Here is a 26,115-nt window from a genome sequence, read left to right as displayed (position 1 = left end):
CCTCCAAAGGCCCATAATTAACACATTTGATCCATTTCTTTTAAAGGGACAGTTCAGCCCAAAATCATAAGTACTCTTACCTGTAGTGTTATCACAGACTGTTTATAAGAAGTGGACGTAGCCATCGTGACGTCACCCATTGGATTGTGGAATGACGTTTTGAAGCCTTGAGTTCGGCGATTACAGACGCCGCCATCTTGGATTACGGCCGTCGCCATGTTTTCGCTTTTTTTGTGAAGTGACCATATTTGAAATGTGGAGGCCTGGGTGCTATTTATCAATCTGGATTGTTTTAGTGCGAGTTGCTTATAGTTGTGCTGATATCGGCTGAAGAGATGTCTGACCTCTCTCCAATATAATGAAACTAGACACCATTGTGGTGCTCAAAGCACCAATATACTGTGTGTATATATATATATATATATATATATATATATATATGTGTGTATATTTATGGGTTTATGTGCCAGACTAGCCAGCCATTATCAGCTAGTTTCTCCCAGGCCAGTCTTTATGCTAAGCTTCTCATCTATGAGGAGATACCGCTCTCACATCTGTCCTGTAAATATAAAGCTGGAACCAGCAGTCGGGTTAGCTTAGCTTAGCATAAAGACTAGACCGTGAGAAACCACTAGCTGGCTATATAGTTCGGCACATAATCCCCCAGAAAAACTATTGTTATTCTTCTGTTTCCAAAAGGATAGAAAGAAACTGAATAAGATGCTGTAATTAGTGACCTTTGGAGGTGACAGCATCAGTGTCTCAGGAAGAACAAAACAACACACACACACTAATTCCCTGTCGCAACTCAGCTGTTAAGACTTTTCCATTAGAGGCCAGATTACTCCAAGTTTTCCAATTTAGCTTCGCTGGAGCTCTGGCAGCGTAAGAGAAATCAGTCAGCAGCGAGACAACTGGCGATTTTAATATAAAGGCGGAATATTAAGTCCTCATTGAGAGGACATTCCTGCCAGTGTTTTGTGATTTATTTTACTATTGTGGTCAGCCTAAGGCACACCTGTGCTGATAAGTCAGCATTAGTGCTCGCTCACTAACAGATTTTAACAAATGTGTGAACTAAACATGAGAAATAAGCCTTTTGTGTGTGTAGAAAAAGTCTGCGATCTTCCATTTAACTCAAAAGTGCTGCATTTATGTTTGGTGTAACTCAGCAAGGAGGTGAAGAGAGAAACCTCAGATGGGTACAGTAGTTTAGACACACAAACACACATGCATATAAATGACACAGACTCCAAATGATTCACATTTAATGCCCTGGGCTTTATTGTCTTATTTTAGTGAGAGTTCCGTCACATTTTTTTGTTTTTTAGTCTTTTCAGCCTCCAGGTGGGACAAGTAAACCTCAAGGATATATCCTGCCATTGGACTGGGCATTCAGATTGTGACAAAGACGAGAAGCACTACTAAGTAATGCTGCCTTTGTGCCTAACTCTTCACAGAAGAGAGTACATAGAATTCCCCAAAGGAAGGCACCCAATACTTGTGGTTTTTGGCCTTGCAGCCGTCTGGAGATTATTTTTTTTCAAAGAAAAAAAGAAAGTAAAGACGAAGGGGGAAGAGAGGGGAGATAAGCGACTTTGTTTTCTTTACTGCCACCCCTCCGCCCCCTCATTAGCATTTTTTTGTTAATAAAAACTGGAATGATGAAACACGTACAGCGATTACTGCCCATTCACCTCCCTCGTCACCTATGCATGAACAAGTAACAAAACCAACAAAAGAATGAAGTCTTTCAATTAACGAAAAGCTTACAATCAAGTTTACCACAAGAACAAGAAAAGAAAAATACAAAAATAACTGAATTTTTGTTTTACAAAAATGTTTGTGGGATAAAACGGATATTTAGGGGACTCCGCTTGCATGAAAAAAAATGAAGAACAACCCCTTTAAAAACAAACGATACAAAAGCAGCATTAATATTTATCAAAATCATGAACAACAAAAGAAAAATAGTGCTTTAATCAGAAGCAGCAGAGGCTTCTGGGAAGAGACTTCACCCCCGTGTTGTTACTTGTGTTTTGGACAATGTTAATGGAAGCTCCCAGGAAGAGGGGAGCACCGCCTCCTCTTCTCCCTCCTCCTCCTGGCCTCCCCCACCCCCCCGGTCTGCATGTATGTCGCCATCGATTTTCACATGATCCACAGAGAGAGAAGCACAGGGACCCAAAATAAATGTGTGTGTGTGTGTGTGTGTGTGTGTGTGTGTGGGGACCTGCTTTGTGTTCACACTATACAAAAATACCCAGGAGTCCGTAGCTACCTAACATTTACTACAGCACAGGAACCAACGAAGGTACAGTGTACAAATAAAAAAACAAAAACAAAGCAGAAACAAAAAGGAACTGTAAACACAGCACAATAAATAGATAAAAACAGCAGGCTCCGCACCATGCACATGATGTGATAAAACTCTTCTCTATACAACTCACACATCTCTCACACGCGCCACAAGTCACTTGGCTTACCTTTTTTATTTTTTTTTCCTCCTTTAAAGTTGGACTCCCAAGTGCAAAACATCACAAATGGACAGTTCTGTATTCAAGTAATATATATACAAGGGCGATATTACAAATATGTAGATACTGTACAGATACTAATTTTGCCATATTCATAATTTACAGATGTCAATCTTTTACTTTTAACAAAAAAAAAAAAAAAAAAAGCTTTGAAAAAGTATGAGAGATGAGAATCGTCCGTCAAGAGTCCTGCTGTCCCTTTTGCATTCCCGATACTACGATGCACAGCACCGAGAGGGGGACTCTCCACCGCACCGCTACTACGTCACCTCCATGGCCACTGTGTTGTCCGCTATACTGTTCAGTGCTGGCTTGTCTTCGTCGTGATTATCCCTGTGGAGGAGAGAGGAGCGCCGGGATTAAAGCGGATGTCCTTTAGCATTTTTTTTGTCTCTTTTAACTGTCCTAGATCTCAGCCAACAGATCGCTACTGACGGAACATGTTGTGAGCGCTTCTTTCAGGCTGATTTATGTGGATTCTCAGTTTTCTCTGGCAGACACTGCGATGGCAACATTTAGATCCTAAACTGAATACCTAAACCACGGATTGTGTGTCAATGCAAAGGCTTAACTGTTGCTCATCCACCAGAAAACAAACATTACACAAAAAGGTAATCTGATAGTCAACAAGATTAACTGACAAAGTTATCTTCGTCTGCATATTTCTTTAATAATGTGTGTTTTCTGCGTTGTTTGAGACGATGCCATAAGGAACCATCGTCTGATCGCCCATTTCTCTACGGAGGCTTTAAGTCTGTGCAGCCTTGGTTTCCAGTGTAAACTATTAACAGCTCAAAACAAACATCTCATTTCCTCACCGTGAGCCCATGTCCATGGACGATGCTCCAGAGACTTTGGGTATCTGCAGGTTGGTGGTGGCCGACAGCTTTAAGGCAGAAGGTGGCACGTTGCCGAGGGTCCGGGGAATGTGTCGTCCGGCCAGGCTGGCGGCCGACGGCACGCTCAGACAGATGTTGTTCCCGATGAGGACCTGAGTGGTGGTGGTGGCGGCGCTGCATCCCAGGATCCCCAGCGCTGCTGCGTGGGCGCTGGGGGTGGAGGTGAGGGAGGTGGGGACGGCGTTAGCGGGCGAAGGGGTGGCCGAGTTGGAGGAGGGCTGGAGGAAAGCGGGAGCCGTGGAGGAGGTGGTGGTGGTGGTGGTGTGCGTCGACTGGTTGGTCTGGTGGAGGGCCGCGGTGCTGCTGGAGAGATGCAAGCCTTTGAAAACACCTGGTGGACGGAGAGAAGATGAAAAACATAAAACCACAGGAAGCTGAACGTTCATATGAACCTTTTTCTTTGGCTACACTTCAACATTTGATGTGTCTATCGACACTGGTTCCACAGCACACACACATAAAGACGGAGTCTTCCTTCTGGGATCGTTTAATTTAAAGGATTTTTAGAGACTACAGAATAAAAAATATGTTTCATGTGAGCACTTTCTCTGAGTACAGATAGACTGAAGATCTTCCTTCTCCACTGAGCACCACGACAAAAGCAAACACTCGTTTGGTGTGATTACTAAAATGAGCGACACTCACCTGCACCCGCCAGGACCCCGTTGACTCCACCTGCCAGCACCAGCTCCTCTTTGGACTTGAAGGCCAGCAGCTGGTCGGTGGTGACGAGGGCCGACGCAGCGAACTGGGCGCTGGCCTGGTCCAACGTCTTGGACGTGAGTGCCTAGAGACGGACACCAGGGAGAAAGCATGAGGGCCCCCGTGCCAAAAGACCTGACCTGTATGAGAACTGCTGAAACCACCGAGTCAGCACTTCTGCTGCCAGACAGGAAATGAGCCGGTGGATTAATACCGCTCGTGGGAATGAGGATGTGTCCCATTTCCTAAGGGTGAACTGTAAATGACTTCCATATTGGGAGAACTCTGGCTCATTAAAGCACGTGCGAGGAGTCCACAACACGATGCAAACAGCTGACCCCTCGTACTACTGACCTGTGTGTTGGTAGTGGCTGCAGGGTTGTTGGCTTGTAGCTGCTGTTGGCTCTGCTCCTGCTGCTGTTTCTGCATGACGGCCAGCTGCTCCTGGTGCTGCTGGTACTGCTCTGCTGTGACCACTGTGGACAGGGAGGTGAAGACGCACCGGTCAAAAACATGGACGGTGGGGTTCAGTCGCTCTGAGACGCACGCTGACAACAGACCCAACAGGTGGGGCTTTGTATTTGGAGGGATTCTATACAGCCAATGCAAGGACTCGTATTAAAGCGGCTTATTCTTTGTGCAAATATTACTCTTTTTTTTCAGCATTCTCGTTTGGCCAGAAGGGAGATAAACCTCTGAAACATAAACTAATACAGTAAAAACAGTCGTAAAGCTGGCAGCCTTTTAAGACAGGACCACCTCTATTTAACGATGTAAGAAACTTTAGGACCTTAAACAGCGCTCCTTATCAACATGCTCCCAGGATGCTTGTCAAAAAAAAACAAAAAAACAGCCACTGACACAAATTGATTTTCTTTTGTGCGTACACAAAAGCGACGCCTCAGTGGGCTTTCAGGCAGAACCTCGAGGGTCTAGTAGATGTGAGCGTGTTGCTGAAGGACTCAAGGAAACGAGAGCTAGAAGTCCAGTTTGAAGGCTCACACTCCTGAGGCCTGGCTGTTCAGCTTTCACTCACATCTGCCCGGTGATACGAGGTATTCTACCTGACTGCACAAATAATCCATCATTAATTGTTTAAAATGCATGCTCCAATCTAACAGCCAACCTTATTTGAAGTCTTATTTGAATGCATAGCTTTGTACATTAGCAGGAATGTAACACAGCATGGAAGTGCTCTGTTCATGTAAATATGAAAGCACAGTCAAAATATTTTGTCCCCATAATCGTGATGAATAATGGTGATGTCAATATTGATAAAAATATAAATGAGATTATCCCTTTGGCCGTAACGGTGCAGCCCTAATAGTGGCACATATTTCATGTGAAGATAGTATTTCACAATCGGCAACAGCAAGAACTCGGAGGCTCAAGTGATGAACTACAACGACAGAACTACAAAATGTGCACAATGTGAGGTTTTATAATGGGATCAGTATCATGACTGGGTGTTAAACCTCAGTAAACCATCATGTATAAAACTCAAAGTACGGTATGTAAAAAAGCACTCTTTACTTCGGTATCTTGTGGACACTTTTCCACAGCAGACGTTTTGACTTTAAGCCAGTGTTTCAGAATAACGCAGTAGAAGAAGCTCAATTCCACGATTGTTACCAACATGAAGGACCAAACAGAAGCATTAGAGAACAGCCTGTGTTCCAACTAAAGGAGGAAATTACATTATTATATGTGCTGAGATTAGATTTCTCTAGAAAAACACACAAACAGAGCAATGCCCACTCATACCTCAGTGCTGTGGGCATGCTCTACAACTACAATGTTTCAACCTCATTCCACTTTAACGACCAGAATAACCCTCAAGGTGGCAACTATTTCATGCTTTCACAAAATACAGGCATCAATCACAAAATAAGCTATTCCTGACACGCTTATTTTAAAACTGGGCCGCTACTTCACTGCGTTTAAGGTCAATAGTATGTTTAAATATTAACGTTGTTCTGCACACAGCAGTTACACAAAGTAAAAAAACAGCAACAGAAACAATCTTTAGATTCCACAACGTATACATTTCATTCTTGCAAAATCCAACTGACAAAATTGTTCCTAAAGAAAAAAAGAGGGTGAAATGACCCGGAAGTACCGAGTGGCAACTGTTGTCTCTTCTTAAGACCTTAGGAAGTCTCCTTTTCCTTCACCCTTTATGTTCCACCACGTCAAGGAAGAGATGTAGGAAATAACACGGGGCGTATTTTTGGACTAAATCATATCCCTCATTTGTTTGATTTTCTACAGTTGAGCCAGCCCAACGTGGAGCCACCAGTCCAGACTCAGTCCAGCACGTCTCATGAATCTATTCATACCATTTCTAATGGACTCCTTCAAGCCATGGGACAGGAATGAATGCATGTTAATGTGGAGAGAGGGGTTTGTGTGATTCACCAGCAACATCTACCTTTGAGGTGCCTCATCAGAACGTGTCACACAAGAGCAGCAGCGGCAGCGAGCCTCAGCTACACAACACTGTGCTGGCTTTCATGTCCAACTTTGTCATAAAATTTAAATTAAAAACAGCACCTCACATCATTCTATGCATGGAGAGTTTTTCCAATTACAGCCTTCCCCATGCACGCCACGAAGGCTACAGAGAGGATCCTCTAAGTGTTACAGCAGGCAGCGTTTCCTGCCACAGCTTCTGGTTGAGCTCTAGAACAATCTTAAATAAACAGGTAGCTAAAAATCAAGCAATCCGATTGGTTCATAGCCGTGATATAACACCCACATAAGCTATGTAGTCGCAGCAAGAACACTGCCTCCAGCAACACGATTCAGGAACTATCTGATGCCGTCTCGACACGAAACAGATTAAGTGGCCGCACGCACGCACGCACACGCACACACACACACACACACACACACACACACACACACACACACACACACACACACACACACACACACACACACGAAACCTCTCCAGAGCAATCAGCAACCAAGACTCACAGAGCAGAGAAAGTGGAGCAATATAGTTGCCACGCGTCTCCACAAATAAAGACAAGCCTAATCATCCTGCTGACGCTGGACAGCTTTTCAGTGGTTGCAAAATAAATGTTATTAATCGTTACTAAAAACATATTCAAAATGTAATGAGTATCCAATTTTCCTTTACATGGTGACCGTTTTCTGTCGGGCCAAAGACGCCCTGATGTAGCAGTGCAGAGTGTATTCAGTTTAGTTTCTCTCTGAATAAATGTCACATCTCCTCAAGACTCAAGCCAAGATCCCGTGTCTCGCTTGTCACCTGCTGCTTAAAGTGGAAAAATTTTAAAATACACTTGGGCCGAGCCACACAACTCTTCTCAGCAAGACCAATTGAAAACTGTCATATGATGAACAAATTAAATAGAAATTCAGAGTCACACAAAGCGGCCGAAAACGTGTTGGACCACACACCAGAAGAAAGTACCTCGGCTCAAAGTGATGGATGTTGACATCAGATGATAGCGGTTGCAAAATTAACTCCCTGCTGCCTTTCCTGACGGCTCAGAGTGCTCCGAGGACGATCAGGCTTCGCTAAAATGTACTCACAGAAGTTACTGCCAGAATCACTAACCTTGTAAAATGACAGCTTATCAAAACTTTATTAAATTGGCTCCTTGTGATGCTAAGACGCCTTTGCTTACAACGCAATACAGCAACAAATCCAACTAGTTCCACCAATTAAAATATTTAGCCGTACAAAGCCAAAGATGCAAAAGATACACTGAGCAGCATGACGGAGGAGACAGCTGACTCACCGTGGACAGGCGTGGCGGCCGGGCCAGTGCGGTTCTGGGAGTTGGCTCCTCCAGACAGGGTCCGGGTTAGTCCTGACACAGTCCGGCTAAAATCCCTAAATCCTCTGCGAGACAAGTCTCCTCCACCCAAGGGGTGCTGGGATAGCGTCCGTGGTCTGAAGTGCCTCCAGCGGCAACATTTAATGTTCAAAAGAATCTGGCTGAGGTCCATAGGTGTTGGCGATGACGACGACGACAAGGGTGATGAAGAGGAGGGGAGGCGGGGGGAGCTGGTTGGGACCGAGGTATTGGTTTCTGAGGTACTGGCGTTGGCGTTGCGGAGCGGAGACCTTGGAAGTGGCGAGGAGAGCGGTTCGGGCTCCGGGTCCGAGTCCAGGCTGATGCTGTCTAGATCCGTGTGCGCTCGGTCCAACAAGATCCTGAAAGAAAACAAAAACACACCAGAATAAATCCCCATTGGTGAGCTTTTGAGTCATGAAATGAAAACCATGCTGTAGTGATTATCAGTACATTACAACATCCTTAGGTTATGACTGAAGTATTGGACGAGAGTGGCCATTCAACATCGTATTTGTGTAATTACAATGTCCAGTGAGCCAGAACCGACTATAGCTGGGTATTGCACAAACGAAAACATGCAGCTCTGCCACGAGTACAGAGCAGAACACTTATGCAAGAGTTAAAGTTTAAAGTTGCGCAGCTGTAACGCTTAAAATCCAGAAAAACAGAGACAGCGTTTCTATTTTACAGCCTGAACAACAGAGCTGTAAAATATTCTTTTGTTCTTTCATTCTTTTGTACCATGTTTATAACTGAATCAAAACCGTACACTGACATTTTTAGATTGCGTACCAACATCGCACAATAAACATAGCAAGCTCCATGTTCTCCAACATGATCAAGGATTGCTATCATAAGAGCACATCGTGTAGAAGAAGACTTTTTAAAATTCATAGGTAAGACTGGTCCCTCAGGCGATGAGGTTGATCGCAGACAGAAACAGAACATCTAATCTCGTGGACGCCTGTGAAACAGATACGGCCTAACCCAGTCGGTGTCCTTCTGACACCGTGGACGCCGCTGGCTAACTCCTCCGGTCGGCGTGCTTCATTCGATCGTCCGTGTAATTACCGAGGCGATACGAGACAAAGCCTGCGGCACATTTTGCAGGTTTTAAACTCGGCGGAAGCAAAGTTCTCTGATTCGTCTCGAGGTTTGCAGTGAAGGGTGAATCCCAAAATGGCGAGTGTCATGTTCATCATTCCGCCAGCCAGCTTGATATTCATAATAGAATGTGCCCGCCAAATGATCGCTGGGAAGCTGCCAAAGAGCCGGTATGGTAAACAACCTCAGCAGCTACAGCCAACACTTGGCTCATTTCCCTCTCTCTGTATTGGTGCTGGCAGCATTCCTACACACATTTCATTTAAAATGTTCCCAGACTTCACTTTCTTCACTGAGCTTGTAGGTTTTCATGCATATGATGAATACATGAAGTATCTGCTATGTGAACATTTCACACTTGCGCTTTACATCGCTAACGCCAGGAGATATACCGGATTAAAAGCTTTCCGTTTTAGCCAAATTACCAAGACTTGGAAACAATCCATTTCCATTTTTGAATCCAAACATGGCTCAAACCTCAGAAAAACCCCCAAAACGGACTGAACTCACCTGCCCCCTCTGCCCACGCGTCGCCGTGCCAGACCTATACAGCGCCGCGGCATGTTCAGTGAGGTCAGACAGTAGCGGAAGCGCGGGTCTCCGAGCCCACCCTCTGACGGACTGACCCAGGGCCAGTTGCCACTCTGGTCCGGACGAGACTGAAGGAAGGTGAAGAGGAGAAGCAGAACGAGAGAATGGGGGAGAGAGGAAGTCACATTAAATTAAGAACGGAGAAAGATATTCGAACAGAGAAAAGGCAAGGCTTTATTATTGCATTGTTTTGTCCAGCAGGGTGTGGAAGACTAACAGCCAGACTGGCTAATGGCTCTATAAATAGAAGCATGGGAGTCACAGGAGGGCACTCACAGCGTAGTACTGACAGCCGGCCTTCCTCCTGAACGCATAGCAGCCATCTGGGTCATTCTCCTCTTCTGCCTCGGAGGAACCTGAATGGATCTGTACAATACAAACAACGGAAATAGATGAGACAACTTGGACCACACCTTTCTGTACCAACCGGGATCTTTAGTTGCTTAAGAACAGTCAACAGTGGCTGTCTATGTTTAATATAAGCCTCCGTATGAGAACTACACAGAAATGATGGGATCACGTTACCTGTGAGAAGGGTTCCTCGTCTGAGCTGGGGAAGTCGTACTGGTTGAGGTCCTTGGGATTGAACACAGAGGGCCCTGAATGTTGAGGCGCCGACAGAGGAGGGATCTTGGGCTTCTTTTCATATTTCCTTTTGGTTCGTACTGTCTCCGTCTTCTCCGGCTGTGAGGAGTGGAGGGAAACCGGGCTTAATGTTTGTACTACAGTCTGCGTAATTTAGAAAAGGCATTTCAAGATGCAGAGCAACACCGTCGGCGGCAGTCTAGTGTTGGTGGTCTACGCACGGGCGGAGAGCGTGTGTGGAAGCGAGCGCGAGTAAAGGAGGCATTGATATGCAGATGGCAGCATGTGCCAGATGCCGCTGCCGAGCCAGATGGCTGCCCCTCCCCTCCTCAATCCACCCCCCGTGCCACCGTTCACCCCAACTTCCCCACTGGGACGACCCCTCCCTGTCTGAACAGACTCCAACTCCACTAGGATTAGTCAGATCCCATTCAGCCCTGAGACGTAGCGGACAAAGCAAACAGAGAGGCAGGGACTCTCCGGCGTACGACTGCTGTGTCAAATCAGCGGAGGACGTGAGGGTTAGTGTGGTGAGGGAGGAGGGGGCGAGTTAAACCGAAAAATGAGCGTCTGTAAACAAAAGGGAAAAGTCAACCAGCTGGTAGGGCACAAGGAAGTGGGGAAAAAGGGGGGAATAGTTGCCTCCCTGTAGGGGAGGGGGAGGGTTGTTGGACACTGGAGCTAATGAAGTTATAAAGAGAAGAGGTGACACGGAGTTCACAACACTGCTGTGTAATGAAGTGCTACATTGTCCAAGCATATGGCAACTTAGCCTTACATTAAATGTTGTGGGTTTGACGGCGTCATCACTTTAAGTACGTACCCTACCGCCTCAATGACATAACTGAAATTACCAGAGTGTGCCAAAGAGTGAAACACAACAGTTCCATACTCCCAAAGAGGCAATGACTTTCATAAGCGTATACCAGGTTGCCATTTTAAAGTATGCGCCTTTTTACCAATGAAAATGTCAGGATCTCCTTTGAGTCCGTGTTGCATATACAGCGCCCCGCTTCAGCCATCATCAACGTGCGAATAGACTGAAGTGAACAAAGTCAATAACATTTTCTCGCTCATCGTTTGTTTCCATCCTGTTCCCGACGGTATGAGGAGGAAGCCAGTGTGCTGTGAATGTAGACGAACTTACTTTCTTGTAGTCCTTCATATCCGAGTGGTCCTGGTGTCTGTACTGGTTACTGCTGGACGGGGGGATGATGGGGATGGTGTAGACAGGCTTCACCAAAGCTCGCTGTGCAAGTGCCTCTGCCATCACCTCGCTGCCGAAGTCGGGCATTCCATTCCTGACGGAAAGAGAGGAAAGGGTAGAAGAGGTGAGGGGGCGGATTCACAAACTGCAGAAAGGAACTTCAGAGGAACAGGTCCCAGAAGTCTCCGTACAGACAGCACTAATTAAAATACTTAAAAATGGACACATGCATGCATTAAGATGCTTTACAAACAGACCAAATGAGGTGCAATTGATGGACTGGCTAATTCTTACTTCACATCAGCAAATTAAAAGGGATTATTGAAGTGCTAATGGAAGGTGTTCTTGTGTTTCATGATGTTGTAAGTTCATTATACTAGTTTTGTCAAAGTAAACACTTGCAGCTGTAACTTTCCCAACCAACATGTCAGTTATTTACTGCACTAAGTACTTAATAGTATGTAGTTTACTAAGTATGAAATATGGAGAAACCTGTGAACACTGTATAGTAATTCACACTGCAATATTCCTGCTAATTATTGCATATTTGAAAACACCAAACAGCCGTGGCCAACAGACAAAAGAACCTCAACTTCAGCAAAACACACTGCAGACTCCACACGCTATGCAGCACACCTGGGTCACTCTACATGATATCATGAAGTGGGGCCGGAGAAGCCACCTATTGAGAGTGGAGTGGTCCAATCTAGGAGTGAACACTGGCAGCGATGCGCAGGCTGGAACCAGACCGGGATAACCAGAGGAAATTGAAATGTCACTACAAATCAAAAGCACTTCAAGGAGAAGGGTCCAATTTAAGCTCACACCGACAGCTGCTTTCAGAGCAAATTCATTCCATCCACACGTCATGTTTGGATGGATCACAAAGGCTCAACGGGGGGAAACAACAGAACAATTCAAAGAGGAGCTCGGCAAAGAAAAAGATAAATGAAAACAGCAAATACAAACAATCTATCGTGCTTCGCAACAGACTGGGAAAAGATTTCTAGCAGCCGCAGAGAAGTCAATGAGCTAATGTGCTCCTGACACTACTGAATAAAACAGAGGGAGCTCAAAATTGATAATGCATGCAGAACAGTGTACATGACTGTGGCCCCAATTAACACGAGCAGCGAGGCCTGACTCTACAGAATATATTGAGGGGGGGGGGGGGACTCTTGACACTATCAATCTCCTAATGGCCTCTATTTGGGATTTCAACTTGGCAGAGTAAACAAAAGCCTAATCAAACATGAAGGTTAACCACATAAGCCATCCAAAACACCGCACGTAGTAAAGGGCTGACATCGTCACCTTTTCAGGCTTTCAGGAGATAAACAATTAGTGATGAAGCCTTTTCAGAACCCGATCCCAAAACACTGCTGGGGAGAACCAGAGCACGGCAGCACATTATCCCCAAAAAACGTATATGTTCATGAACACGTGTCATCTTATCAGGCGATGCATTTAGCATACTGCTGCACTAGAAATCCCGGTGAAAAAGCCTCCTTAATAGCAGCTACTCGCATAACGAGCTAGTTGGTGCGGTGCAGACAACCCTAACAGCCACTGCCGAACTCTCTCCGGGGGCCAATTTCCCCCGCTGGTCGTCCTTACCTCTTCTCCACGATCTCCAGTGTGAGGTGCAGCAGTTCCCTCTTGCTCTTTTCCCTCCTCTTGATCATCTCCAGGATGGTGACAGCTCGGCTCAGGTCCCTGCGCAGCTTCAGCATTTTCTCATACGATGCCTCGTCGTTCTTTCGATTCTGGAAATGGAACAGCGACGATTCACACATAAAGTCAGGAAGTGCTCCCATTTATACCAAAACTTTTCTTTCCAGACAAAGTTACTGAGGCTGTCAATTGCTTTTAAACTCAGGAGGTACAGCTCTTTGGTGATAACTGTCCCACAATGGGTAAAAACAGCATTGCCCTTTAAAAGAGAAAAGAACAGTTTTACAACTACCAGGCCAGCTAGAAGCCATCATTTGCATGCAAACGTCACAGCTTTGGACACAGATTCCTACCTTCCTGGTCTGCATCTTCTCCGTCCGTCGGCGGAAGGCCACATAGGGGTCGCTGGTGCTAGAGCCATCCCTCTTCTCCTGCTTGACGTTGGGGATGAGGGAGCCACCCTTGCTGGTTTTCCTCTTGCGGCTCCAGTAGTCAAACACCTCCTTGATCAGCTCGTCGTCGTCCTTCAGCAGCAGTTTGGCCTCCTGGAGACTGACGAGCTGCGGAGCAACATAGGACAGACCCCGAGTCAGTGGCCACAATATAGGACAGAGAGAAACCAACGGGGTTTTAACAAGCTGCAGTCATTTCAAAACAGCCCCAAAACACAACAGAGTGGCGTTTTTGGCCTCCAGCAGTGTGGTGGAGTCTTGTTGCCTTCAGGCACACGTCATGAACTAATACTTCTAAGTTTGACAGTTGTATGGATTTAAGCAGCCCACTCATTAGTCAGCGATGACAACAACTTAATGCAGTAGCTTGGAGTAGAAAACGCAGTATCCTTCCTTAACTATTAAAGAAACCCAAGTACTCATGCAATGACCTATCAAGTTACTAAATGACAGGGTAAGAACCAGGATTTAGTAAAGCACAAGAGTAAAGCCAGAGATGTGTTTGTGCCAATATTAATTAAACCAGTATTTCTCCCCACACAGTACCTGCTGTCCGCTGCCTTTCTCCAGTCGGTCGATCATTTCCTCAAACTGCAGGGCTGTGATTTCCATTTTCTTCTTCAGCTTATTCACAAACGTCTCATCCTCGGAATCTAGGTCGTAGTCCGGCTGCTCTGTGTCCAAACTGAAAGCTGTGAGACGGAGAAGAAGAGTTGGTCACTGAGGAGACAGACACAGATGCATTCACTCACAGGCATCGCCAGGAACAGGACGCTTCATCGCTTCAGTGAACACTGCTTGAGCCGGCTGCACTGTGCATGAACTTCAAGACTTATTATTAAATAATTATGACATATTGAAGGATACTAAACATATTTCGTAACTCAGCGGAGAAAGAAAAAGCCACAGTATGCAGCATGTGTTGGATTTGATATGTCAGATAAGTGTTTCGACAGCAAATGTGATCTACCAAAGTCTGGAAAACACAAGTCATGGAGTATGAAATGCAGATGCTTTTGTCTTCAACTACTGCCAGACTTTGTTAAAAACATCAAACATTATTTCATGATGACAAAGCAATGTGCTTGTGTTTGGATCTGTGCCTTCAGCAACTCAATGAAGCAGTGCTTCAGGACAAACACCAGCATCCAGGCTGGGAACTTAACCAACCACTTAGTAAATATTGCCTGTGGCTTAGCCAACCAGTCAGTCTGGTCAGAATCTCAAGCCACGGCCTGGAACATAGCAGTCGAGTAAAATGCAGGAAGTGGCAGTCTGTTGTAATCCTTTCTGGATAGAAAACACATGCGTTTACTGCAGTGTCGCTATCTTAGCGCCAACGTAATCATCACATTAACTTGTCAAACCCTGAAGCATTTGGAAAGGTATGCAGTATTCCTTCTCACCGCCCCATATTTAAACTGTTAGATAACAGGAACACTGAGCTGAGAACTTCCCTCAGGTTTACATTTTGCTAATTCAAACAGTGCACCTAATGGCTGCAGTACACTGCAAAACAAACAAAATGCCCTTTTCTCCTTCAGATATAATCAAGTCATTGTAGGAACCAAAAAACAAACCAGGCTTCCACAGACTGCAAACACAGCACAGAGAGATGTGTGACGTTTTAGGTAGTAACACTGGTGACAGCACTTCATTACACCGGTGCAAACATGCCATATTAAATTTTGAATGGAGCGTACTGTCAGTGCAATTCCTCCTGCAGTCTCAACCGATAACCTACTGACCCCTAATTTGTATCGCCCACGCAGAGCGCCGCCGACGCTTTTAAACATTTTCTGAATCCACACATCTGCTGTGAGACCCTCTGGGGACGACAACCATCACAATGTAACACACAGCGCGTGTCAAGACAGACAGATGTGCCTCCCCCACGTGAAATCTGCAACACTGCTGTGTGCGATTTCCCACATGTGGTAGTGATATTTAGTGTCCACATATAACCTGCTGCATGACAAATGTTTTTAGCACATGATCTGACATAAATCAGGCCTGTGTATTTAGACTGACATTCACAATAACAACTAACAGCTCCACAAAACCCCAAACTTACACAAATCTCTCTCAATCAGCGGCGTAAACTCGCATCAGACACACCCGGCGCATCCAAACGGCAACAAAATCACCACGTGTTGACAGACCACTAACACGTCTAAGAGGATAATCCTGTTTGCGAGCAGGCCGCTACTCACGCTGTATGTGAATAAGCTGCTTTGGCATCTTGAACTCCCCGGGGTAGAGGGACTCGTAGTGCGTGATGTTGCGCTCTGCCTCGGGGACGGGGATGACCATGTTGTCTCGCTTCTCGCCGTATACCTGCTGCGCTGAGATGGCCCGCTGGAGATGGTGCTCCTGGAAGAGAGAGAGAAAACAGCTGTTTACTAGACTGTCTGCAGTCTGAGGAGCTCTGCAGAAGTTAAACTATCGTCTTGAGTTAGTTGTGTGCTGCTCTTTTTCTCCCAGATGTGCTCACACTAACGAGGCAAAGTGAATGTCAGATTTAGGCCCAAACTGCTTTTCATACATAATCAATTATTACATGGACATGCATCTTGACATAAGTATAGTGGTGTGTAACTGGAATAAAAATTAGCAAGAATACAGCTATTTTTCCATGAGTTTATGACATTTTTAATTTGTAACCCGGTTGCTTTCAGAGAGGATTAACAACCACAAAACCATCGGATTTTCCAAGTTAGCAATATCAACATACAGGATTTAGCAGCACAGGCTTAGAGGGTTAATTAATGTGGCAGAGGATCTTGAGGTCAGAAGCCACAGCACAATCACAAATGACAGCTCACAGGAGGAGCGATTACAATCTTAAACTCTCATTACACTCGCTGGATAATTTATTGGCATGATACGTACCAGAGGCGATGGTGAAATAGTTTTACAATGTGTATAAATAGAAAAACAATACATTTCTCCCCTTTTTGGGGGTTGTTTTTTTTTTACACCGGTATTATCTTGAAGCATGTAATGGGGATTATAGCTTGCCCATTACAATGAGTGCAAAACATGCTGGCAATTATCCTAAAAAAATGCATTTCCAAACAGGATCGGGCTGTCAGTCACGTAGCAGCCTAAATCCTTTTCAATTCATTTTACTGATCATCTTCCAATGTTTTTCTGCCTTTTTCTAGCTGATTTTTCAACCGCATCTCTCGTTTGTCTTGGCTTGTCTAGCAGAACATACTATTTGTTATAGTATGTTATAACATCACAGTTCTCAACGTCGTACCTCAGGAGACATGAGTCACCGGTAGAAGAACGGTGTAGGATTTGGGGCGCTGAACACAACACGCTGAGATACAAGGAGCAAGTGCACCGGTGTGTCGATCCAATCCGAGTACACAGAGGTGAGATTCAGCCGGAGTAGTAGTAGTACTTCAAAGCATGCACTCTCTGGAAAACACGTCATCCTGAGCCCTGCACGGGTAACCCTACTATCACAACAGTGACTCACTGTTTACGGTAACTCACAGCGAGAGCCGGTCACAAAGTTAAGACAGAATGTGCAACAGCATCTTCTGGGACGGATTTCTTTTCTGAGTCACAGGATCACAGATGAAATACCTGCAAACATTTCTCCAGCGGCAAATCTGGAACTTTAACTTTAGAATATAAGTGTAGAAGTACTTCAAGCATCACAAACATTGCAGCGTATTACAAATGTATGCCGACTCTGTAGTGAGCTCTCTTTGCAGGCCTTCTCTCGGCGGTTGATGCAACAGATGGCCCATCCTGCTCTAAGGATTTTAACAGAGCTCCTACTCATTTTACACACTTTTGTTTCACAGGTTTTTTGGGTGGATTTTGAGTTATGGGTCAGTGTTCAAAGACATCGCAATTGTGGCCAAAACCACGGAAGTGAACGGCTAATTCTTATTACCCGAAAACCGTTTAAAGTGGTTAGGGCCTTAAGTGGGATCCAACGCCAGGAGGAGCTCTGAGTGGAGTAACAGGAGAACCACATCAGAGCTGTGAGCTGGCATGAAGGGACATAGCATGTGTCCAGAGCCAAACCATCTGCCCCTGGTAAGCTTATCAACAAGCCATTCGCTGTGCACGTTCTCTGCAACCAGCACACAAAGAAAACAGCTTATTGCGTTGGCCAGACCATTGTTAAGTTATCCTTAAAGTGAAAGTGATCGCACGAGAGGATTCAGGCAACATCCATCACCCACTGCCTGCTTGTTAGTGGCTCTAGAACGACGTTGGGATGTGAACTTACACGTACCACAAACAAATTGCCATCTATTCACAAATCCCTGGTAATTTGTCACCACGGAGAGCTGAAGAGCTCCTTAAAACCACGGCTGAATTCGGCACGTTCACACGAGCAAATCACAAGTTTTGGACAAAAGTGTTGCATTTGGCTTCGATTGTTGCGGCGTGTGCAGACATTCCAGCCAAGCTTGATGAAACTTTTTTTTTCTTTTTCGCACAGAGTTATTCACTGCCCACAAATAAACAATAACCTGCAATGAGCCATCAGATTGGTGTGATCCTACAGTTAACAACTCTTTGCTTAGCCAGTCAAAACCGGTTGGTCTGAAACAGCAGAAGCTGGGGTTTCTCCGTCCCCAGAACTCAGCTTAACTTTAAATGTGACAAAACACACCGTCTTATCATTCTAGCTGTTCCCCAAGCTCTTTGACAGCTGAGAACACATAAAAATCTATTTTATTTGGAGCATGGAGACATGCAACCATTCACACTTTCATTTAATTCTATCCCCAATTCACCTAACCTCAAACTGTGGGAAGGGAACCACAGCATCCAGAGGAAACCAACCGCGTTTCTAAAAGTCCAAATGTAAAATCCGTTTCTTCATAAATATCGTACGCACCATTACTCAGCGCCACTAGTTACAGGTCCTCCGATGACAAGCAGACGCTGGCAAACACAAGGTCGGACCGCTGTTTGGAGGAGTCGTCAGCCGATGTGACCTGACCTCGTGTACACTATGAACCAGCGCTTAACCAACGCGGCGCTGGGTCTGTTCTCCCGAGTAACTTGTCAAACACACCCTCAACAAGCGCCCCCACTGTCTGACATGCTGATGAACCCGGAGCTTTGCGAGTTAAGGAAGCGGCATTAAAAGTCAGCGTGGGGAACCAATTAAACCTGAGCCCGACCCCGAGTTGCCTTCGCACGCGTCTGTAGAGGATATATAGCGTGGCTCCGCTGAGCTGCCTCAGACTCCAAGATATCCTGATCTTTTGCAGCTGTGATCCTCACAACCAAAAAAGGTTCACAGCCTGGGATTTCCTCTGCCGAAGAATTGGGTGAGCAGGGATAACGGGGCTTTTGAGAATGGCACACGGGAACAGGGAACTGGGTATTTATAGGACCTCTTGCAACTGTCTGTTTTAAACAGAATTTAAAGTTCACATGTCACGACTGAATGTATCAGAAGACTGTATTATGTATAGTAAGAACGTAAAGAGGCAAGAGTTGGAGGACACGTGAAGAGAAAACCCAACTGGATGATAAGGATGGCCGTTAACGGCACAAATGCTGAAACCCCTCAGTCACAGAGGCTGCCTAGCTCCTACCTGCTCTGCTTCTCACCCCAGAAAATATCAAAACCTACAGTTCTCTTGTTCTTTCCACACAAAAGGATCTGGGACTGTGGAGACTTCACAGTGCTGCTTTCTGTCACGGCCACAGATATAAAGAGAGAGAGACAAATGAAAGTTTATTTTTTTCTTTCACAGCACCACGCGTTCCTTTCCGTTAAATGTTCCCAAGAAAAATATGACGACTTCAACAAAACGTGTGGCCTCCAGCAGGTGTTTTCAGCTCATGACTACCTGAGGAAGACTTGAGCAAGGCATACACCCCCACCTAGCATCCATTAAAGCACAGCAATGGATGCAAACCTCTAATAAACCACCACAAAAACACCAGAATGATCTAAGAAGCAAAGCATGCAACACCGCAGTTTGGTGCAGAAGAGCCATAAAACTGCAGCGAGGGTGTGTTCCTAAAAAAAAAGCTTGTGTGGTCATTGTGACACGTTCTTTTTATTTTCAGAGCCGAGACAATTTAATTCTCTACGGCACCTCAACACGTACGCACACTTTCCCCTCGTTACCAAAGAATACGGCGAGAGAATATGATCAAAACCGGATTCATCTTCTCCGTGTGCGTTTTCTAATCTCTACTCGCAATTTATTATGCAAACGACGTACTTCTTTACGAGCTCCCTTGTTTGTTTCTTCTTGTGCAAAATGATGAGACTATAATGAGTCGGCCATTGTCTATTTGACCCTTGTGAACAGGGTTTGATTAATCTCCATATCCAACCATCAGTGCAAATGTAACAATCACAGACTCCCTGATTAGGTGATGGGACACAATGTTCCTGCTGGCCACTGTCATGAATTTAATCTACTACCTCTACATAGCACTGAAACACACGGCCTTAAAAACACAGCACGTCCACATGTGATGTCTGTTGAAAGCCATAGGGGAGCACAGCAGGACAGATGTTTAATGCTGCGCAGGACACACATTACTAGTGAATGAAGTGCAATGTTTTCAGTTCCGTTGCAACTACTGATGGCGCACAAATTATGCTTTTAGAGGTTGGTCAGGTTTGATGCTGTGAATACTGATGAGGCAGACATACAAACTTATTTTTGGTGATTCAAATGAGCCAAAACAAAGATCAGCGATGGATCGCCGACTCCAGGTGTAGTCTCTCATCAAACTGCCCCCGATATGGACAACCTGGGTTACAAAAAGATATTCCTTCCTGCGTGTGTGTGTGTGCGCGTCATCAAGATCATTATGCGTGCTCCCTCGCTTCTTAAATAAGACAACTATTCTCAGGTCAGCATGTGGTCAGTCTGCCAGCTCGGCACAGCGAGACTCCATTGTTGCCGGACAGGATGTGGGTCAGGGAGCTCAGCCGCGCACAGCCTTGTAGTAAAACTGTCCTCTTTATCTCTACCGTCACTCTGTTATGTAATGCCGCTGTGTGTATGTGTACAGTAGGTGGGGGGTAGGGCCCGCAGGGAGGGGGGGGGGGGATTTCTGCTGACTCTGCGGGGCCCCGTGTGTGCTCTCCTAGTGTTTGTGTCTGCTGAGGCATCTCGGCGGCATAGAGGGGGCTCTCCTGCTGATACACTAGACGTTAAATGATTTCTCTCCAACTACAACATGCTATTGAGTAACGACAACATGCATCTACAAATAATGTAACAAATCTAAAAGCAGATCAGGTAAAAGGTGTAGACGTGAGACCGCGTGGTCTGCAGAATAAGTGACCGTGTTTGACCCGCGCTGAGAATTCAAGGGCTATATCTGAGCTGCAGCCAACTTGACAAGATGTGTTTTAAAAACGGGTTGTACATGTATGATAGTCTGTCTCATTTCTATAGTTAAACATGAGTCATATCCTGCTATGCACGGGTGTAAACAAGCCGGGGTGAAGTAGTACAAGAGAGAGTCCACAAGCTCAAATAACATAAATATTAACCAAAACAAATGATAAGTGAGTAAACTATAGCTCTTAATGACAAGCCAAGCATCCATAAAGTCTTCGTTATAAACAACATTCTGCATGACAACTTCACAGAAATAAATCCACTACACTCACAACTGTTTACGACCCACACACTTGATCTGTAATGGTGCCTTTGAAGTCTCAGTTTTCATTAATAAATACACTTTAAATGTGGCCACAGTCAATCCAGGTGTCACGCTGAAAAAGCAGGAATGCAGCCGTCTCTAGGATAACACTATCATGCATGTCAAAACACATTATGCTCCCACGGCACTGTTCAGTCCTGCAGGATATGCAAGATATGTCCCCCCCTTCTCTCTCTCTCGCTGCAGACAGTGTGCAGCACACATGGCGGAGCCGGAGCTGTCAACACGCAACACCTAGCTGTCAAACCGGGCTTTGGGGGAGTGGTGGTGGGGGCCTCACTGTCTCCCCCTGGCACCCGCTCGCGGAAAGTACACCACGTACCGAGGCCTCTACTCCCGCTTTGCCTTTTCTAACCAAAGAGAAAGTCAACAAAATGGTGGAACAGATGCAAGTCACGTGACTCGGCTTTGTGCCTTTCGGGCCGCGATTTCACGCCAAACGAGCGGACACAACACGGCTCGCGAGTTAAATATCGCACCGCCGCAAACTCGCATCGACCCCCGCGGCGGAGCGGGCTCGTAATATGCAGTATTTCGTCGAGATCCGTCGTGTGCGCGAGAAAAAAAAAGAAAAAAAGAAGAGAGCCCGATATGGCGGCCATTTTGCACAAGCTTGCGCAGGCAACATAGTGGCGCCCCATCGGATGCGAATACACGGGCCAAAGAGATCCGCCATCAGTCGGGCAGCAATGAAAAAAAACAAAAACATACCGATTCCTCCTCTTTTTCCATCCCAGTCGGCATCTGCGGCACCGCCCGGTTGATCGAGGCATATTCGTGCAGGTCTGGCAAATCCTCGCAACGGAAGACGGGTAGAGGCTTACTAGCATCCAGCGCCCGAGCCCGAAACGACAATTTACTCATTTTATTTTTTATATTAAAAGATGCAGCATAAATCTATTCGATCTGCCAGGAGTAACAGCAGGTCTGCCTCGAGTTCTCATGGATGAATCTGTGACGGTCTCCAGGAGTCAGCCGGTCGATTGAGGTCCGTAGCAGCGCGAACAGAGCCGGGCAGGCCCGGGTCTCGGTCGCTCTCTGTCGGTCTCTTTTTTTCGTGGGCTCCGCTGTTCCTCCCCGGTTCAATACGCCATGGCCAACATGGCGGACATTACAAACTCATGCAGCTCCTCCAGCTCGCTCCAAGCGGCCCAACCCCCTCGATCACACAAACCAGCCATTCCCACGCAGTTTCGCACGCGTGCGCGCTCGCGAGACCCTTGGGGTAGTGGGTAAGGAGGGAGGGAGGACCGAGGTGGGGGCGAGGTGCTGGATGCTGATGAAGGGATGTGAACTTCGGGATGTTCTCATTTTTGGATGATGCTGACGTACTAAAAACACATTTATCTATGTAAACAAAATACAAAAATAATATTTAGCAATAGAACAATAAAAACTGCAGACGTGTCTGTCACAGGACAGCGATAACAAAGCTCATATTTCATATGTTAAACACATTTATAAAAGGTTATCCGACATTGTTTTTTAACACACAATTTAAAACTTCTGTCGAGCTTTTTAGAATTAATGTGCAATCAAAAATAGGACACCTGTTCTGCTTCAGATTCAATTATTTGGCAAACAGCGCCACCATGTGGAACAAGCACTAACATGCAATTACAAGTTAACTTTTTATCTGTTTATGCCTTAAGATTTAAGATTAACAGATTCAAACCATTCCAAAAGCCACCACTGTGCCATCAATATATGTTTTTAACACATAAATACATGCACCTTTAAACAACTTAATTAAATAGTTGGGCAATAAATACCAATTAAGTGACGCTATATATAATGTTGGCTTATGAGAAATTTAAAGTTATACATTTGTGTTCATTTCTTTTAGTTATTCCTTGACTCAAGTCGACGGAAAATGCATGCCACGATGTTATTGTTTTCTAATGGTCCTTATGTCGATGTTATGACCACAACAAGTGCAGGATAGATCCATGGATTCACCCCTTCTCAAGCAGCAGAAATCAAGATATTGGTTGATTTGTCAACTTGTCATTTAAGTGTCGCTTCATCCCAGCGTAGCCCCATCTTCTTCTTTGTAAAGTACAGTCTTCTTCTGCTGCCGGTCTACAAAAAACAGCTGCTGAACATCTTAACACAAGGTTTAATGTGTGATTTAAATGTGGCCCAAAAAGAGGGGCTAAGCATGAATAAGGGACACACTCCTGATATTTGGTTTCTCAGCATATAGTACGCCAAAGACGGAGAGCTACACACACATACATACGGGCAATAACTACCACTTCAATAGTACAGTTCAGAGCTGCATGCTTCAGATAATAAGCCTAATTATTAAGTATATTCAGTAAGAACTGATAAGGAAGCTCTAAAACCAAACTTCCTGCATGCAGAACAAGAGCAAGCCTCATTAACGATGTGTCAGTGTGCACACATATTTTAAGGTGGACCCTGATCTTTACCTTGTTAGGGTACAAGATATGTAAATAATACTTTATATAGTCATATCAACACCGAAGGAGAAAGATAAGAAATGCAAATAACCTGTAGGCGTTGGTGAGATATCCTGCGGGCATGAGTGCATCATACAGATGTGGAAGACCGACGTGATCATCATCCATTCGGGAGGCTCACAGTTGCAGACCATAATGGAGACCTGTGAAACAGAGTCACAATAAAGACTGTGAAACAAGTGATTAACAAGGTCTAATTACATGATTAATATGATTTATATTGCCACGTTCTTCATTTCCTTCTCAGCTGGGCATTCATTATATTCATAAACTGATATTTGGGATCACTGGGCAGAAAATATGGAGCAAGATTTGACGATTACCTACAACACACACACGCACTCGCGCGCGAGCGTTCTCACGTGCACACATGCTCTTTAGTGAATTCAAACGATGGTATGAATTTACTCTAGGAAGCCTTCAAGCCATGTCTTTAATACTCACAAGAGTGCACATTAGTGCAAATCTATATATCGAAGACTACAGAGACACGACACAGAAAAGAGAGTCATAAATGGTCTCAGCGTATTATGTGGACCATGAAACGCCACGAAGCCGATTACACAGCAGCTTTTAACTGGTTTGTATTCCCCCCTTTCGAGCCCACAGATCAGACACAGCTGTGTTTGCTTTGCACAGCGACACCGAGGCTAGCTGACATGCGGCTAACGTTAGCTTATCCTGACCCTGCGCCATTTACCAGCCTAAGCTAACAGTGCGCGGACAGGCTGGGCAACAGTTTAATTTGAGCTCTGCAGCTAACTTGTACCGCAATTTAAAGGCGTTTTTCTCGATTCCCCGCAAGGGAAACTAGCCTGAGCAGGAGTTGCAACTTACCTGCTGCTAGCAAAGCCACAGGGGAGGAGGAGGAGGAGGATGATGGCAGTCCTTCTTCTGGTTGTCATGCTAGCCCCAATGCTAACGCTGGTTAGCTCCCTTCAGGACGCCTCTCAGAGGATTTTTAAATGTGTAATCTTTTGAAAAGTGCGGTGAAGTCGACCGTGAGAGGACGCTGGAGACAAAAGATGCGGGCAGAGGACGTGTTATCCTGTCGCTGACGGTAAACTTGGATAGTTCGCTAAGGTTACTTCCACCAAAAATAAAAAAAAAGATCCAAACTGACCACCGAGCCACTTTGCAGGCGAATTGTGATTGGAGGGTGAAAGCCACCAATCACCTGTGGAGAGCTCGTGGAGGATGAGCTCACTGGTCCCCCCGCCCACCCACTAATGAAAATAATACAATAATAATAATAATAATAATAATAATAATAATAATAATAATAGTTATACAATTATAATAATATAATAATAATAAAATAATAATAATAATACAATAATAATAATACAATAATGATAATAATAATAGTAATGCAATAATAATAATACAATAACAATACAATAATAATAATAATGATACAATAATAATAAGATAAGTTAATCCTTTATTAGTCTCGCAGTGGGGACATTTAGTGGATTACAGCAGCATAGTGGATAGTGCAAACAAGAGACATAGTAAAAAATAAGATTACAAAAAAGTATTATAAATAAGTAACAAAACAGTAAAGAAAATCCACAATAACTAAAATGTTCTAGGAATAATATAGATGAATAGATGATAGATGAAAATATACTATTTTTTTTAAACCACTCACAGAACAACAAGTGATGAGATGCAACAGCTACAGTGGCTATTTGTTATGTAACTGTCTTCAGAGCTAGTCGTCCCCCGTCCCCCCCCCACCCCCCCACACACACACCACCTCAGCCACTTCACATGTCGCAGGGCAGGGCTGCCTCCTCGGAAGCTATTTGCACCCCACATTCTTCTTGCTCAGACACAGATGAAAGAGAATGCTGCATAGTGGAAGCATATGGAGTCATTTTCTCCGATGCTCCACCACCACCACCACCACCACCTCCCACTGGCTGTTAGAGCTGCATGCACGCCTGCCCAGTGACTCTGAGTGGAGGAGGCATCGCTATGATTAATATCGCTTTGCTCAACTCTCCCAGCAAGGTCATCAGCAGCCATCTGTAGGCAGTGAAAAAAACAAAAACCCTAATATCCATTTAGATTTCAACATCCCATTGTTTCTCTGCGCTTACACGACTCAGCCCAGCGCAGTGGCAAAGTGGCTGGTGCGTACACTGACTGCTCTATTAAAGTTGTACAGAACACTGCACCTTATCAAGCCTGCAGTGTTCTGTTTGATGAATTTGCAGGTTCTTTGTTGGAGTACGAGAGTCTGAGTTGCATGTTTGTGTCAGAAATAGCACCTTCCCTGAACTGTAAATGAAATGTGTAGCGTGCTTCATCATCTCCAGCAGGATATCAAGTTCCTCTCCTCTCATCT

The 26,115-nt window shown here is 45.1% G+C and overlaps 1 protein-coding gene across 2 annotated transcripts; it reads right to left on the bottom strand.

Moving 5' to 3' along the window:
• Positions 1-1,260: 1,260 nt before the first annotated feature.
• On the bottom strand, positions 1,261-24,842 carry epc1a (enhancer of polycomb homolog 1 a). 2 transcript variants are annotated; one of them, XM_079180978.1, is made up of 15 exons: positions 24,597-24,842; positions 23,791-23,902; positions 15,798-15,957; positions 14,131-14,276; positions 13,486-13,692; positions 13,076-13,224; positions 11,399-11,552; positions 10,192-10,350; positions 9,943-10,032; positions 9,586-9,734; positions 7,912-8,330; positions 4,493-4,614; positions 4,082-4,223; positions 3,356-3,767; positions 1,261-2,870 (listed from the first exon to the last, which is right to left on the bottom strand). In XM_079180978.1, exons 3-15 carry the CDS (start codon positions 15,895-15,897, stop codon positions 2,798-2,800), a joined length of 2,322 nt encoding a protein of 773 aa, XP_079037104.1. In that variant the 5' UTR covers positions 15,898-15,957; positions 23,791-23,902; positions 24,597-24,842; the 3' UTR covers positions 1,261-2,797. The 2 variants fall into 2 exon arrangements, with proteins under 2 accessions (XP_079037104.1, XP_079037103.1); XM_079180977.1 differs by lacking the exons at positions 23,791-23,902; positions 24,597-24,842 and adding an exon at positions 21,985-22,359.
• Positions 24,843-26,115: the final 1,273 nt, after the last annotated feature.

The sequence above is a fragment of the Pholis gunnellus genome (genome assembly GCF_910591455.1).
Source record: "Pholis gunnellus genome assembly, chromosome: 20".
Taxonomy (NCBI): domain Eukaryota; kingdom Metazoa; phylum Chordata; class Actinopteri; order Perciformes; family Pholidae; genus Pholis; species Pholis gunnellus.
This window is presented reverse-complemented; position numbering and strand designations above follow the sequence as displayed.